This window comes from Lithobates pipiens, unplaced genomic scaffold (genome assembly GCF_037356315.1).
Source record: "Lithobates pipiens isolate NorthernLeopardFrog02 unplaced genomic scaffold, aLitPip1_a1.2 Scaffold_27, whole genome shotgun sequence".
Taxonomy (NCBI): domain Eukaryota; kingdom Metazoa; phylum Chordata; class Amphibia; order Anura; family Ranidae; genus Lithobates; species Lithobates pipiens.
In genome coordinates, this window is record NW_027507788.1 from 60,502,861 (window position 1) to 60,517,742 (window position 14,882).

General features: G+C 46.4%; 1 protein-coding gene across 5 annotated transcripts in view; it reads left to right on the top strand.

Annotated features, from left to right (window-relative positions):
• The window catches only part of LOC143933889 (dickkopf-related protein 3-like), a 194,719-nt gene that overhangs the window by 120,637 nt on the left and 59,200 nt on the right, over positions 1–14,882 (top strand). For all 5 annotated transcript variants that reach the window (XM_077456999.1, XM_077456997.1, XM_077457000.1 and 2 more), the window contains one exon: positions 6,892–6,990. Coding sequence is in view for 3 of the 5 variants with exons in the window: in XM_077456996.1 (XP_077313122.1) it covers positions 6,892–6,990 (99 nt within the window). In the remaining 2 variants the exon portion in view is untranslated. The remainder of the gene's footprint in view (positions 1–6,891; positions 6,991–14,882) is intronic.

Sequence of the window (14,882 nt, forward strand, 5' to 3'; positions counted from 1 at the left end):
GAAGAATCTAGGGGTTTTGGTAGAGCATAAGCTCAATAATAGCATGCAATGCCAAGCTGTGGTTTCCAAAACGAGCAAAGTCCTTTCTTGTATTAAGAGAGATATGGACTCAAGAGAGAGAAATATAATTTTGCCCCTGTACAAATTATTAGTAAGGTCTTATCTGGAATATGCAGTTCAGTTTTGGGCACCAGTTCTCAAAAAAGATATCAGGAAACTGGAGACAGTGCAGAGAAGGGGTTTTGCCTTCCTCTTGATCAACTATGGGTATAGGATTGGGTATATGGGATTATATGATATTTTATTTTTTATTTATTTTTTCTGGTTGAACTAGATGGACTTGTGTCTGTTTTCAACCAGACTAACTATGAAACTATGAATCAGGAAGTAGCAGAATCAAATTCTTGGCTATGCATAATTGGTACATAAATTGTAAGATGAGCTGAACAGAATTTTTCTGGTTAATAGTTCACAGTGATGGTTGAGCACTGCCTGAAGCACATACTTTATTTCCATTCTTTGGTTGTGGAGAGAGGCATGCTCCTCAGTAGTGCTATGCCTGGTCTTCAGCAAACAATCATCCAGCCTACTCACCAGTAATATAAATAAGGAAGAAGGCAGCGTTTGTGGCTTGCTTTTGGCCTGAGCTTGACTACATATGCTGTTAAGAGGACTGCTGTGCCTTGCAGTCCATCTGAGGCACTGGGAACCTGGAGATCAGCCAGCACCCTGAGAATGGCAATGTGGACTATTACTTTGAAGAGGTATGCCTGAGCAGCCATTCAGTTATAGTTAGAATTAGGAGAAGAACTCTGTTCATATTGGACTGTATCATTGAAGAACTTTTAAGTAAAGTTATATCAACTGTTCTGAGCCCCTGTCTGAAGTTATTCAAAGGGGTGCATGTTGGTTCTGGTGTATCAAAAGAACCAGGGTCTGTAAAGCACAAAGTGGTATGAAGCTTAGCTGCTATGTTAACTCAGTAAGACAAAGAAGAAGAGTGAAGTTGCTATGAGTACCAAGTACTAACACAAGCAATCAGTGGTTAGGTATAGGTAACAGGTCCTCCAGTAGTGAGGGAGTCGATGTTCTGGCTCCCTCCCTATCGGCTGGTTTTCAGTAATGACTAGAACCGAATTTGAGAGCCAGAACCGAGATTCATGGCCAGGTCACATGGGTATGTATGTGAATGAGTTAATGAGTGCACACATGAGGTCCACACTATGTGCATGGTGGGACCCCATTCTGTTACTGGGAGTGAGGTAACAGAGGTACGTGGAACTGATGGAATGGGTGCAGGCTCCCCACGTCCCTTCCAATGCAACATTTACCAAGCTACAGTGTGTATTGACACTGGACACATACTTTCAGAGGCGGTTCACACAGGGACGATGTCCCAGGCATTGATGAGAGTGCTCCGCATGAAAGGTACTTGAGTAGTCCCTGTTCACAAGTAGTTATACAAATAGCAACCAGGAGAAAAATGCTACCTTCATAGTGTGATTTGATAGCTTAGCACCTTCCGGTTTTGTGCCTGTTTTGCAGGAAGTCACAAAGCTATCAACTCATGCAAGTAAGTGTTTTTAGTGCCCATAGGAAATTTCTCACTTTAAAGACATTTGTACTTTTCTGTGATAGGTAAAGTGGAACTTTACACATAACTTGATAAAAAAAATCTTTATCAAGGAGCATACATTCCACATAATTAATTAAAAATGAGTGTGTGCTGTATATTGCCTACAATATTGCTCTTGTTTCTTCTTGCAGGAGGCTGCCATTTTGAGGAAGCCCCTGAACCACAGTAAATCATAAAGTGGAACTAAACCCATTGATTTACAGTTTTAAAAATCAGTTACATTCCTGGAATGCCGGGATTGCTAACTGTCACATTTGCCTGTGTCCTCAACCAAACTGTCAAACCATCAAATTGCTGGTGTCATAATTGATCACATGTGCAGAGTCTTGACAGTTGCAGATTAAACAGAAGGAGCTTCCGGCTTGCGAGCAGTGAACCAAGATGGCTGCATGGTGATCCCACTCCCACATCGACATCAGGGGCTTTATAGCTGCTGCTAATCCAGGACTGATTTATTTTGATAAATGTCAGCCGGTCCACAGAGTCTGTGGACAGACGTGCTCTCTTATCTGTCACAAAACCTCCGGCAGCACTAAATATCCATTCAGAAAGCACACTGGATGCGGGGAAGCCCAACAGCCACCATATGATGCAGACACTGCTGATGGGATGTGGAAGCGGACAGCCCTGGGCGCCAAGGACTAAAAATGTTTTGAAATACAACACTGAGGTGGCCCCTCTTCTCCACCACTCCTCTCTTGACCAACAAAAGCCTCAAAGCTATATTTTCCAGCAGGCTGTAACCTACCAGAGTCTGGAAAGGCGTTACATAAACTCCTCTTTAAGGTATCCTCAAGAGATTTTTTCTTCTGCTGCCTTTGTGGGGATGGGATGAGTTCTGAGACTTTCCCCTTGTAATGATGGTCAAGGAGGGTTGCCAACCAATAGTAATCCTTCTCCTTGATGCAATGTATTCTCAGGTCTTTTCTCAGGCTTCGAAGATTAAGGGAGCCATGCGCCTAAAATTTGTGGAGGCATGAGAAGCAGACTCCTCTGGGTCACTAAGAATTACAGTATCTGGAACTGTCTCCTCCCGGCCACGTTCTAATTCCAAAGGTTCTGGGGATGGAAAACTATCTGTTAAAGTCTGAAGTAAAGTATGTCTTCCTCTGCTTCAATGCCTCCAAAACTGCCAGAATCCTCCTCCTCCTCCCTCTCCTCTTGTGTGTTGTCGCAAGAATGGTGTCTGCATAAAATGGACCTTGAAAGGAAGTCCTTCCCTCCTCCCACTGCTCTGCTTCGAGTGCTCTGTCCATAATGTCATACAGTTTGCTCCAGCAGGAACACAACAGGGATTGTGTCACTGATGCATATATTGTTACAGTTCACCATCACCAGGCATGGCACATGTGTCAACTTTCACTGTCTAAGGGCATACAGGAGGTTTGTGCCATTATCACACACCACTATTCCTGGCGTGGTGTGGAGTTAAGCACTTCCAGGTGTGCCCCTGCAGAGCTGCAAGAATCTCTACTCTGGTGTGGCTCCTATCCCCTACCACAGACCAGCTGCAGCACTGCATGGCACCTTTTAGCCTGACTCACTGCATAGCCCCTTGAACGCTTAGGTGGTTCATAGGACTCATTCAGCAGCAAAGGGCATGGAGGAGGATGAGGGGTGGCCCTGACAAATCTCACATCCTCACCAGTAGCTGTATGGAGACATTGCAGCACAACAAGCTGTAGCACTGAGCCCTGTCTGGCATCCTTCCGAGTTGCAAGCAAAGTTCCCCAGTGTGCTGTGCATGAAATATAGCGTCCCTGACCATGCTTTCTGGACCACCTGTCAGCAGTAATTTGGAGTTTCCGGCTGACTGCCTTGCACAACGATGCCACAACATTGCCTTCCATGTGATGTACAAAGCTGGAATGGCCCTACGTGAAAAGAAATAGTGACTGCAAACCTGCCTTTGTAGTACAGCACATTCTGCAAAATCATGGAAGGGGGCAGAATCCACCAGACAGAAAGGCAGACGTAAAGCCAGCAGCTTTGACAAGCTTGAAATTAGATGTTGGGCATGTGGGTGGCAGTGACTGTATTTTTTTTTCACTGCAGCAGATGGGGCAGAGAAATTTGCCTGCTATAGTCTACAGCTGGTGGTGTGCTACTGGCAGATGTGCTGCAAGGACCTGTGACACCCTTTGCTATACCATCATCCCTGTCAGTGGAGGCTGCTGAGAGTTCATGAGGTATAATGGGGGTAGACCGGAAAGGTGAGGGGTAAGGAGGAGCAGAATTGCATCCCTTTTGTGTGGATTTCAGTTGCTCTTGCCAATAGGCTGAGTGGTGGGAGGTTAAATGCCTTGTCAAGCATGTGGTACCCAAATAGCTGGTGTTTTTGCCACACTCCATCTGTTGGAGGCAAAGCTTGCAAATTGCAACAGTGCAAGTGGCTGCAGTGTGCTAAAAAAGCCCACACATCTGAGCTGGGGAAGTGGGCTGGGAGATAACAGCTCCACATTCTGGTGGTATATGGTAGCTGCTCTCTACTCTTCCATGATGACTGCCTCGTTGGGGTTGTGCCTGACCCTCACTTTCCTCCTCTGTTCTATCTGGCACCCAAGTCACGTCAGTGACTAGCTGTGGACAAGGAGACAGAATAAACCACTCTGGAAGCCATGGTGGACTGCGCATTAGTCTCTGCTTGGATGATGGAGTATGGTTAAATAAGCCAGTCCACCACCGCCTTTGCATGCTGTGGCTGGATAGCAGGGGGAACATCACTAAACAGAGGAAATGGCGCCCTGGGCGAACAGCCAACACCACATCTCAGGAATTCCAGAGACCATCTTACTGCAACTGCCTTATTTCAAGATCTCGCTCTGGCAATCCCTATTGACAGACTGGAATTTGATCGTATTTATCGAGCATTGGGTCCCAGGAAGCCTGAGGGTCCTCGTCACAAAATAGTCATCCAATTCACTTACTATCATACCAAGGAGACCCTCCTGTGGGCAGCTCGGCACATGTCTGATCCTGTGTTCCAGGGGCACTGCTACCATGTTTTTGCAGATCTTTCCCAGACCACTATTGTGAAGAGATGGTAGATGAAACCCTACACCTGAACCCTGCTGGCCCACCGGATTCGCTATAGATGGGGTTTCCTCTTCAAGCTTACATTCTCCTCCAAGGGACACAGCCACACGCTGACCCTACCCGAAGAACAGCAATCCATCCTGGAATCCCTTCACATGCTTCCACCTGCCGGGGGAAATCAAAGCTCAGCAGGATCCACTTCCTCTCAGCCCTCCCAAATCGCTCCTGGGAAACAGCGAAAGGCTACAAATGCTCCCTTCCTCACATCCATCGCTGGCTCTCCATGTTCCAATCTGAGATAAACTATGAAACTGTACATTTGGTCTAGCCTTTCAAGCTCCTCGAGCTTCCCTGTTTTTCACCCTACCTTGCGCAAAAATCTTGGCTAATGTTTTGTCTTAAAAGTTCTATTTTTCCCCCACAAGTCATATTTTTTACCTGTTTGCTTTATTTATTTTTTTTTTTTTTTTCCTGTGCCACTAACAGGACTGTAGTCAGATCTCAGGATGATTTGCAGCCTGAGGGAGCCATTTTTAGATCTGCTAGATGCTCGGTTCTCCTTGCCTCGCTAATAGTCACCTTGGAATGATACACCCAAACCATCCTTTTTCTGTGGCACTCCTTTTATTGTTTAACCACTTAAGGACCGCCTCCTGCACATATACGTCGGCAGAATGGCACGGCTGGGCACAAGCACGTACCTGTACATTGCTTTTAAGTGCCTTTTATAGGGAAAGACGATCAGTGACGTCACATGCCAGGCCACGCCCCACTACAATAAAAAAACACATAACGTCATACATAACACCTACACCGCCCCCTAGTGGTTAACTCCTTCACTGCCAGTGTCATTTACACAGGAATCAGTGCATTTAAATAGCACTGATTGCTGTATAAATGACAATGGTCCCAAAAATGTGTCAAAAATGTCCGAGGTGTCCGCCATAATGTCACAGTCACTAAAAAAAAATCGCTGATCGTCGTCATTACTAGTAAAAAAAAAATTAATAAAAATGCTATAAAACTATCCCCTATTTTGTAAACGCTATAACTTTTGCGCATACCAATCAATAATGGCTAATGGCGTTTTTTTTTACCAAAAATATGTAGAAGAATACATATTTTTTAGGGATATTTATTATAGCAAAAAGTAAAAAATATTGCATTGCAAAAGAAAGCTCTATTTGTGGGGAAAAAAGGACGGCAATTTTGTTTGGGAGCCATGTCGCACGACCATCAGTTAAAGAGGTGCAGTGCCGAAACGCAAAAAGTGGCCTGGTACCAGAAACAGAAGCAGTTCCTTGGCTGTAAAAGATAGGAGGGTTTAATCCCTTTAAGGCTGTCAGTAGATCAGCTTCTACAAACCTGGCAGTGCCTATAAATATCTACAATAAAAAATGGAGAGAAACTGGAGCGTGGTGAGACAGGGTATTACTGTTTATTACTGCATTAAGGTGAAAAAACCTTTTGTGGTGCAGCTGCTCCCCAGAGCCCCCCTTTTACTTACTTGAACCCAATCTTTCCAGCGACGAGAAGGAGCCCAGCAGTTCCAGTCGCTGTGCCAGGTCCTCATTGGATAGATTGATAGCAGCAGGAGCCATTGGCTCCCACTGCTGTCAATCACATCCATGGACACTGGAGTCAGGGGGCAGGGTCGAGTCCTGCTGTCTGTGTCAATTGAACCGGGAGCATGCCCGCACGAGTGCCCCCATGGAATGCAGCTCTCCATGGGGCACTCGATGCGGAGGAGGAGCCTGGAGCGCCGCCGGGGGACCCTAGAAGAGGAGGACCGGGGCCACTATGTGCAAAATCCTTGCACTGAGGGGGTAAGTATGACATGTTTGTTATTTAAAATAAAAACACAAAAAACCTTTACAATCACTTTAATATTCTGACTCCACTTTAAGGATCCTGGTAAGAAATCTGTAACTTGTACAGAGAAACCTACACTATTCAGCTGGTGATACTTTTGAGATGCATACAATAATGTCAGTATAGCAGGTTCAGCTTGATCAAATTCATAGAAGAGAGCCATGGTTGGGAGCCATCTAACCAGATTCACAAGAAGAACTTCAGCATGTTGTGGTATGGTAACGTAGTGGTTTTACCTTTCACGCAGTGTCATGCCCACTTTTCCTATGGTATATCATAGAGTACATAATGTTTTTTATGTCATGACATACATTTGATTTTTGCCCTTTTTTTCCCCACATTTACAGGTGGAGGTATGTAATGAGTCCAGTGATTGCCCAGAGAACCAATATTGTCACTCTACATCCCTGTCTGCTGAATGCCGGCAATGTAAAGAAAATGAAATGGTGAGGAATAAAATGAAAATTACATGTTTACATTATGTATGTGTTCACAGACATAATAAAGGACACTCATCTGGGACCCTGCAAAGGGTTTAAACAGAACTATAGGCAAGTACAGTAGCTTGAAATACATACAGTATGTGTTATCTGTTTTACCTGCCAAAAGTTATGTGATTCCAGTTATGCCGCGTACACACGAGCGGACTGTATGGCCTACTTAGTCCGCCGAAACACATTTCAGCGGACAGTCCGCTCGTGTGTGGGCTTCAGCGGACTTTTTCAGCGTGCAGTCCGGCGTACTAAGAATTTCGGTTTTTTCTAAATTCTGTCCGTCGTACTCGCATTTCGGCGGACAATCCGGCCGTGTGTATGCCAGTCCGCCGTACTTTTGAAATGAGTGGACTTTTCCCGCCCGGAGAAAAGTCCGCTCATTTCAAGCGGGTATCCAGGTAGGCGGGGCCCGCGAAGGAGACGTCGCTAGCCCCGCCACCTGGTATGGACTTAAAGGGGAACCCCAACGCTGAAAAAAATCTACGTGGGGGTCCCCCCCAAGTCCACAACAGACCCTTGTCCGCACACGCTACCCGGCCGGCCAGGAAAGGGGGGCGAGCGAGCGCCCCCCTCCTGAGCCGTACCAGGCCGCGTGCCCTCAACATGGGGGGGTGCCTTGAGGGAGGGGGGCCGCGCGGCCCCCCACCCCAAAGCACCTTGTCCCCATGTTGATGAGGACAAGGGCCTCTTCCCGACAACCCTGGCCGTTGGTTGTCGGGGTCTGCGGGTGGGGGGCTTATCGGAATCCGGGAGCCCCCTTTAATATGGGGGGCCCCGGATACCGGCCCCCCACCCTATGTGAATGAGTATGGGGTACAATGTACCCCTACCCATTCACCTGTAAAAAAAAAAGTACAAAAAAAAAAAACAACACACGAGATAAAATACTTTATTGCACAGCTCCGGGGGTCTTCCGTCTTCGGGGGTCTTCTCGCCGGACTCCTCCGCTATCTTCTTGTAGCTCTTTTGCTAGCGGAGGAGCCCGGCATTCTTCTTCGTCGCCGCGGCCTCTTCTTCCGACTTCGGGGGTCTTGTCCCCCTCTTCGGTTCTTCTGCCGGGCCACCGCGCCTTCTTATAGCTCTTTTACAGGCGGTGGCCCGGTCTTCTGTCGCCGCCGCCGCCTTCCATTCTTCTTCTTCTTCTTCTCCTTCTCCTCCAGGAGATGTTGACTGGACGCTCTCTCCGGCCACAATGCCAGGGATGCGCTGCGCGGCCACTTATATAGGGACAAGGGGCGGTGTCACATGGCTTTATGTCACATGGGTTGGTCACATGGGTTGATGTCACATGGGGACTATGACATCGTAAGGTGGCGGGGTCACTATGTGACACCAACCCATGTGACATAAAGCCATGTGACACCGCCCCTTGTCCCTATATAAGTGGCCGCGCAGCGCGGCCCTGGCATTGTGGCCGGAGAGATCGTCGAGTCAACATCTCCTGGAGAAGAAGGAGAAGAAGAAGAAGAAGAAGAAGAAGAAGAACGGAAGGCGGCGGCGGCGACAGAAGACCGGGCCACCGCCTGTAAAAGAGCTATAAGAAGGCGCGGTGGCCCGGCAGAAGAACCGAAGAGGGGGACAAGACCCCCGAAGTCGGAAGAAGAGGCCGGCGGTGAGGAAGAAAGCCGGACTCCTCCGCTAGCAAAAGAGCTACAAGAAGATAGCGGAGGAGTCCGGCGAGAAGACCCCCGAAGACGGAAGACCCCCGGAGCTGTGCAATAAAGTATTTTATCTCGTGTGTTGGGTTTTTTTTTTACTTTTATTTTACAGGTGAATGGGTAGGGGTACATTGTACCCCATACTCATTCACATAGGGTGGGGGGCCGGTATCCGGGGGCCCCCTTATTAAAGGGGGCTCCCGGATTCCGATAAGCCCCCCGCCCGCAGACCCCGACAACCAACAGCCAGGGTTGTCGGGAAGAGGCCCTTGTCCTCATCAACATGGGGACAAGGTGCTTTGGGGTGGGGGGGCCGCGCAGCCCCCCCTTCCCCAAGGCACCCCCCCATGTTGAGGGCACGCGGCCTGGTACGGCTCAGGAACGGCTCGCCCCCCTTTCCTGGCCGGCCGGGTAGCGTGCTCGGACAAGGGTCTGTTGTGGACTTGGGGGGGACCCCCACGCCGATTTTTTTCGGCGTTGGGGTTCCCCTTTAAGTCCATACCAGGCGGCGGGGCCAGTGACGTCTCCTTCGCGGGCCCCGCCTACCTGGAGACGCGCTCGAAATGAGCGGACTTTCCTCCGCGTGTGTGGGCGAGTCCGTTCATTTCAAAAGTAGGGCGGATAGTACGGCAGACTTAGTACGCCGTATTAATCTGCTCAAAAAGTGCCGTGTGTTGGCAAGTAGCCTGTTCGGAAATTCCGACGGACAGTCTGGCGTACTTTTCCGCCAGACTAAGTATGTCATACAGTTTGACCGTGTGTACGCGGCATTAGTCACACTTGGGAGCCAGTCACCCTTACCAGGCAGCAAAGTCGGGTCCTTGATTCAATTTTTCTGTACTTCAGTTAAAGCAGTACCACTTGAACCCCAACTGTGGCAGACAGGATTATGATGAGGCAGGATGAGGTCATGTATGTGTTCTTTGTGTAGGGGCATGCCTCTGAAATAATATAAATCGGAATGAAGGCAGCAGCAAACTGCAGTACCACTGTACTAGTTCTCAAGTTTCCCTCATGGAATTGTAGTAACAACTGAGTTAGGGTAATGGCTCGTATACTCTATAAGAAAATCGGGCAAACATTTGCTTTCAAAATTTTTGGACGATTTTCATATAGTATGTACACAATTTTTGACAACTGATTCTGACTTTTTGTACAAAAATTCCCAAAGGGACAAACTCCAAAATTTTTCTTGTAAGGGATTTTTGTACAAAAAATAAATTAAATCAGGAAAAAGACTACCCAGAGAACAAGTATTGTCAGGATATCTTTTAACCACTTTGGGCATGATCAGAAACAATAAAACAACAAAAAGGTTTATCGTATGAGAATTTTCGTTTATTGGTTCCGATTTGCTATGAAGCAAAGGGAGAAACCATTCACCCGATTTTCTTATAGTGCATATCCCACTTAACCACTTGCTTACTGGGCACTTAAACCCCCCTCAGTCCCAGACCAATTTTCAGCTTTCAGCGCTGATGCACTTTGAGTGACAATTGCGCGGTCATACAACACTGTACCCAAATGAAATTTTTATCATTTTTTTCCCACAAATAGAGCTTTCTTTTGGTGGTATTTAGTTACAGCTCGGAGTTTTATTTTTTGCTAAACAAACAAAAAAAGATGCAAAAAAAAAAAATCATGTTTTAATAGTTTGTTATAAAATTTTGCAAACGGGTCATTTTTCTCCTTCATTGAAGTGCGCTGATTAGGCGGCACTGATAGGCTGCATTGGTGGGCACTGATGGGCTGCATTGGTGGGCACTGATGGGCTGCATTGGTGGGCACTGATAGGCTGCACTGGTGGGCACTGATAGGCATAGTTAAGGCGGCACTAATAGGCACAGATAAGGCGGCACCGATGGGCACAGATAAGGCGGCACTGATGGGCAAAGATGGGCACAGATAAGATGGCACGGATGGGTGGCACGGATAAGTGGCACGGATGGGTGGCACGGATGGGCACTGATAGGTACCACAGATAGATGGGACTGATGGGCACTGATAGGTGGCACTGATAGGTGGCTCTGATAGGTGGCACTGCTGGGCACTGATGGGCGGCACTGCTGGGCACTGATGGGCGGCACTGCTGGGCACTGATGGGCGGCACTGGGGTGCAGCACCTTTGAGGCAGATTTTGGGTGGCACTGTGGGTGGCACTGTGGGTGGCACTGTGGGCACTGCTGGGTGGCACTGTGGGCACTGCTGGGTGGCACTGTGGGCACTATGGGCACTGCTGGGTGGCACTGACAGGGGGGCACTGACTTTATTTCAGGATGGCACTGCGGGTGGCAGGTGGGCACTGGCAGGGGGCAGGTGTCCGCTGGATATGCTTTTTTTTTTTCTCCTCGCGCTGTCAGCTCCCATGCGCATGCATGGTAGTGACGTCATCGCGGCTTCACCGAATGACAGCGGCGGAGCAGCGAGACCCACCGAGAAGATGGATGCGCCGGACTACAGGGGATAGCGGTGACTTCGCTGGCTCCTGTGTCAGGTAAGTGACACATAATGGACTACTATGCGATGCATAGTAGTCCATTATGCTTTACCTTTGCAGGGAATGAAAGAAGAAGTAAACTCATCAGGGTTTACTTCCTCTTTAACTCTGCTATTGAAGGAACAGGATATCCATATGCGGCCATGTATTACCTAGGTAATTCCAAAGTTATCACCACATAAACAGACCCATAGTGAAAATGTTAAAATTGCTCAGGCACATAAAGGGTATAACGGTACAAGAGCCAAAGTGGTTCAAAGATATCCAAATCCAAGAACAAAAATATGTAAAATGGTAAGTGTCTGACTATTCATAAAAATGTCCTGTCCCCCTCAACTCCTACCTATCCCACATACTCTGTATAAAAAAGATCTGTGTGCACTAAAGCCTGAATCACATGATCAGAAATTCTGCCCGCAAAAGTCGCATGTGAGCTTTTGGTCAGAAATTCCGACTGTGTATATGCTCCATCGGACTTTTGCTGGCAGAATTCCAGCTAGCAAAAGATTGAGAGCAGGTTCTCTATTTTTCGGTCGGAAAAAGTTCCAATCAGAAATTCCGATCGTCTGTACAAATTCTGACGTGCAAAAGTTCTACGCATGCTCGAAAACAATTCAACACATTCTCAGAAGCATTGAACTTAATTTTCTCGGCTTGTTATAGTGTCACTGCGTTCTAGACTTGTGCACAATGGAAAATTTCATTTAGTTTTGGTTCGTTGTCATTCGTAAAATACATCATTTTGTTCTGTTATATTCGTTATGTTACGTTAATACGTTTTCGGATAATTCGTTATTATTCGTAGAGTGTCGAAATTCATTTGTTCGTATTCGTTAAAATTCGCTATTTATGTATGTATAGACATTCGTGATAATGATTCGTAGTTTGGAAAGTCGTTTGTTTATTGAATCTTTTAACACACACAATGACAACGTCTCTTCTCCTCAGCTAAAATACAATACAACACCCTTCTAACTCAGTTCTCAGGAATGCCCTTTGCCAGTAATCCAACCTCCGGCACAAAATTAATTAGTTGATTGGACTGTAAGATTTACTTTGAGCTGACCTTTTGTTTCATTAGATCTTTAACCACTTGACCACTGGGCACTTAAACACCCTTAATAACCAGACCAATTTTCAGCTTTCGGTGCTCTCGCATTTTGAATGACAATTACTCAGTCATTCAACACTGGACCTATATGAAATTTTTGTCCTTTTTTTCACACAAATAGAGCTTTCTTTTGGTGGTATTTAATCACCGCTGGGTTTTTTATTTTTTGTGCTATAAAAGAAAAAATACCGAAAATTCTGTAAAAAAACGAATTTTTCTTTGTTTCTGTTAGAAAATTTAGCAGATTAGTAATTTTTTCTTCATAAATTTTGGCCAAAATTTATACTACTACATATCTTTGGTAAAAATAAGTACAAATTGGTGGATATTATTTGGTCTTTGTGAAAGCTATAGAGTCCACAAGCTATGGTGCCAATATCTGAAAATTGATCACACCTGAAGGACTGACGGCCTATTTCAATTCTTGAGACCCTAACATGCCAGAAAAGTACAAATACCCCCCAAATGACCCCTTTTTGGAAAGAAGACATTCCAAGGTATTTAGTAAGAGGCATGATGAGTTTTTTGAAGTTGTCATTTTTTCCCACAATTCTTTGCAAAATCAAGATTCTTTTTACTTTTTTTTTTTTTTTCACAAAATTGTCATATTATCAGGTTATTTCTCACACACAGCATATGCATACCACAAATTACACCCCAAAACACATTCTGCTATTACTCCCGAGTATGGTGATACCACATGTGTGAGACTTTTACACAGCGTGGCCACATACAGAGGCCCAACATGCATGGAGCGCCATCAGGTGTTCTGGAGCACCCAGGACAATTCTGACATTTCTCTCCTACATGTAAAAATCATCATTTATTTGCTAGAAAATTACATAGAACCCCAAAACATTATATATGTTTTTTTAGCAAACACCCTGGAGAATACAATGGTGGTCTTTGCAAATTTTTATCTCGCACGGTATTTGCGCAGTAATTTTTCGAATGCTTTTTTTTGGAAAAAAAACTGTTTTGTGCTTAAAAAAAAAACACACAGTAAAGTTAGCCCAATTTTTGCATAATGTGAAAGATGAAGTTACGCTGAGTAAATAGATACCTAATATGTCACTCTTCAAAATTGCACACGCTCGTGGAATGGCGGCAAACGTCGCTACTTAAAAATCCCCATAGGCGACGATTTACATTTTTTTTACTGGTTATATGTTTTGAGTTACAGAGGAGGTCTAGGGCTAGAATTATTTCTCTCGCTCTAACGTTCGCAGCGATACCTCACATGTGTGGTTTGAACACCGTTTTCATATGTGGGCGGGACTTACGCATGCGTTCGCTTCTGCATGCGAGCACATGGGGACAGGGGCGCTTTAAAAAAAACATTTTTTTTTATTGTTCATTTTACTTTATTTATTTTAGTTTGACATTTTTTTCCCCAAAAATAATTTTTTTGATCACTTTTATTCCTATTACAAGGAATGTAAACATCCCTTGTAATAGGAATATGGCATGACAGGTCCTCTTTACAGTGAGATGTCAATAAGACCCACATCTCACCTCTAAGCTGGGAAGCCTGAAAAAAAAAAAAAAGATTCTGGCTTTGATCGTATTAGCGATTCGGTAGAAGCACCGGAGGGCGGAGGGCGGCGGGAGATGTCTATGGCTGGGTATTGCAGGGTATCACCGACTATGGCTGGGTATCTCAGAGCATGGTGTTGCAGAGTACTGCGTTGCAGAGCATTGCAGGGTATTGGCGGGTGTTGCAGAGCATTGCAGAGTGTTGCAGGGTATTGGCGGGTGTTGTAGAGCATTGCAGAGTGTTGCAGGGTATCGGCGGGGGTTGCAGAGCATTGCAGAGTGTTGCAGGGTATCGGCGGGGGTTGCAGAGCATTGCAGAGTGTTGCAGGGTATCGGCGGGGGTTGCAGAGCATTGCAGAGTGTTGCAGGGTATCGGCGGGGGTTGCAGAGCATTGCAGAGTGTTGCAGGGTATTGGCGGGTGTTGCAGAGCGTTGCGGAGTGTTGCAGGGCATTGCAGAGTGTTGCAGGGCATTGCGGAGTGTTGCAGGGCATTGCGGAGTGTTGCAGGGCATTGCGGAGTGTTGCAGGGCATTGCAGAGTGTTGCAGGGCAATGCAGAGTGTTGCAGGGCAATGCAGAGTGTTGCAGGGCAATGCAGAGTGTTGCAGGGCATTGCAGAGTGTTGCAGGGCAATGCAGAGTGTTGCAGGGCAATGCAGAGTGTTGCAGGGCATTGCAGAGTATTTGCAGGGAATTGCAGAGTAATGCAGAGTATTTGCAGGGAATTGCAGAGTAATGCAGAGTATTTGCAGGGAATTGCAGAGTAATGCAGAGTATTTGCAGGGAATTGCAGAGTAATGCAGAGTATTTGCAGGGAATTGCAGAGTAATGCAGAGTATTTGCAGGGAATTGCAGAGTAATGCAGAGTATTTGCAGGGAATTGCAGAGTAATGCAGAGTATTTGCAGGGAATTGAGGGGTTAATTTTCGGTGAGCAGCGATGTGGGCACTGCAGATGCAGCCCACATCGCTGCTGACACCGATCTCTTCCCCCTCCGCTGTACCGATCGGTACAGAGAGGGGAGGGAGGAACCGGCGTCATAA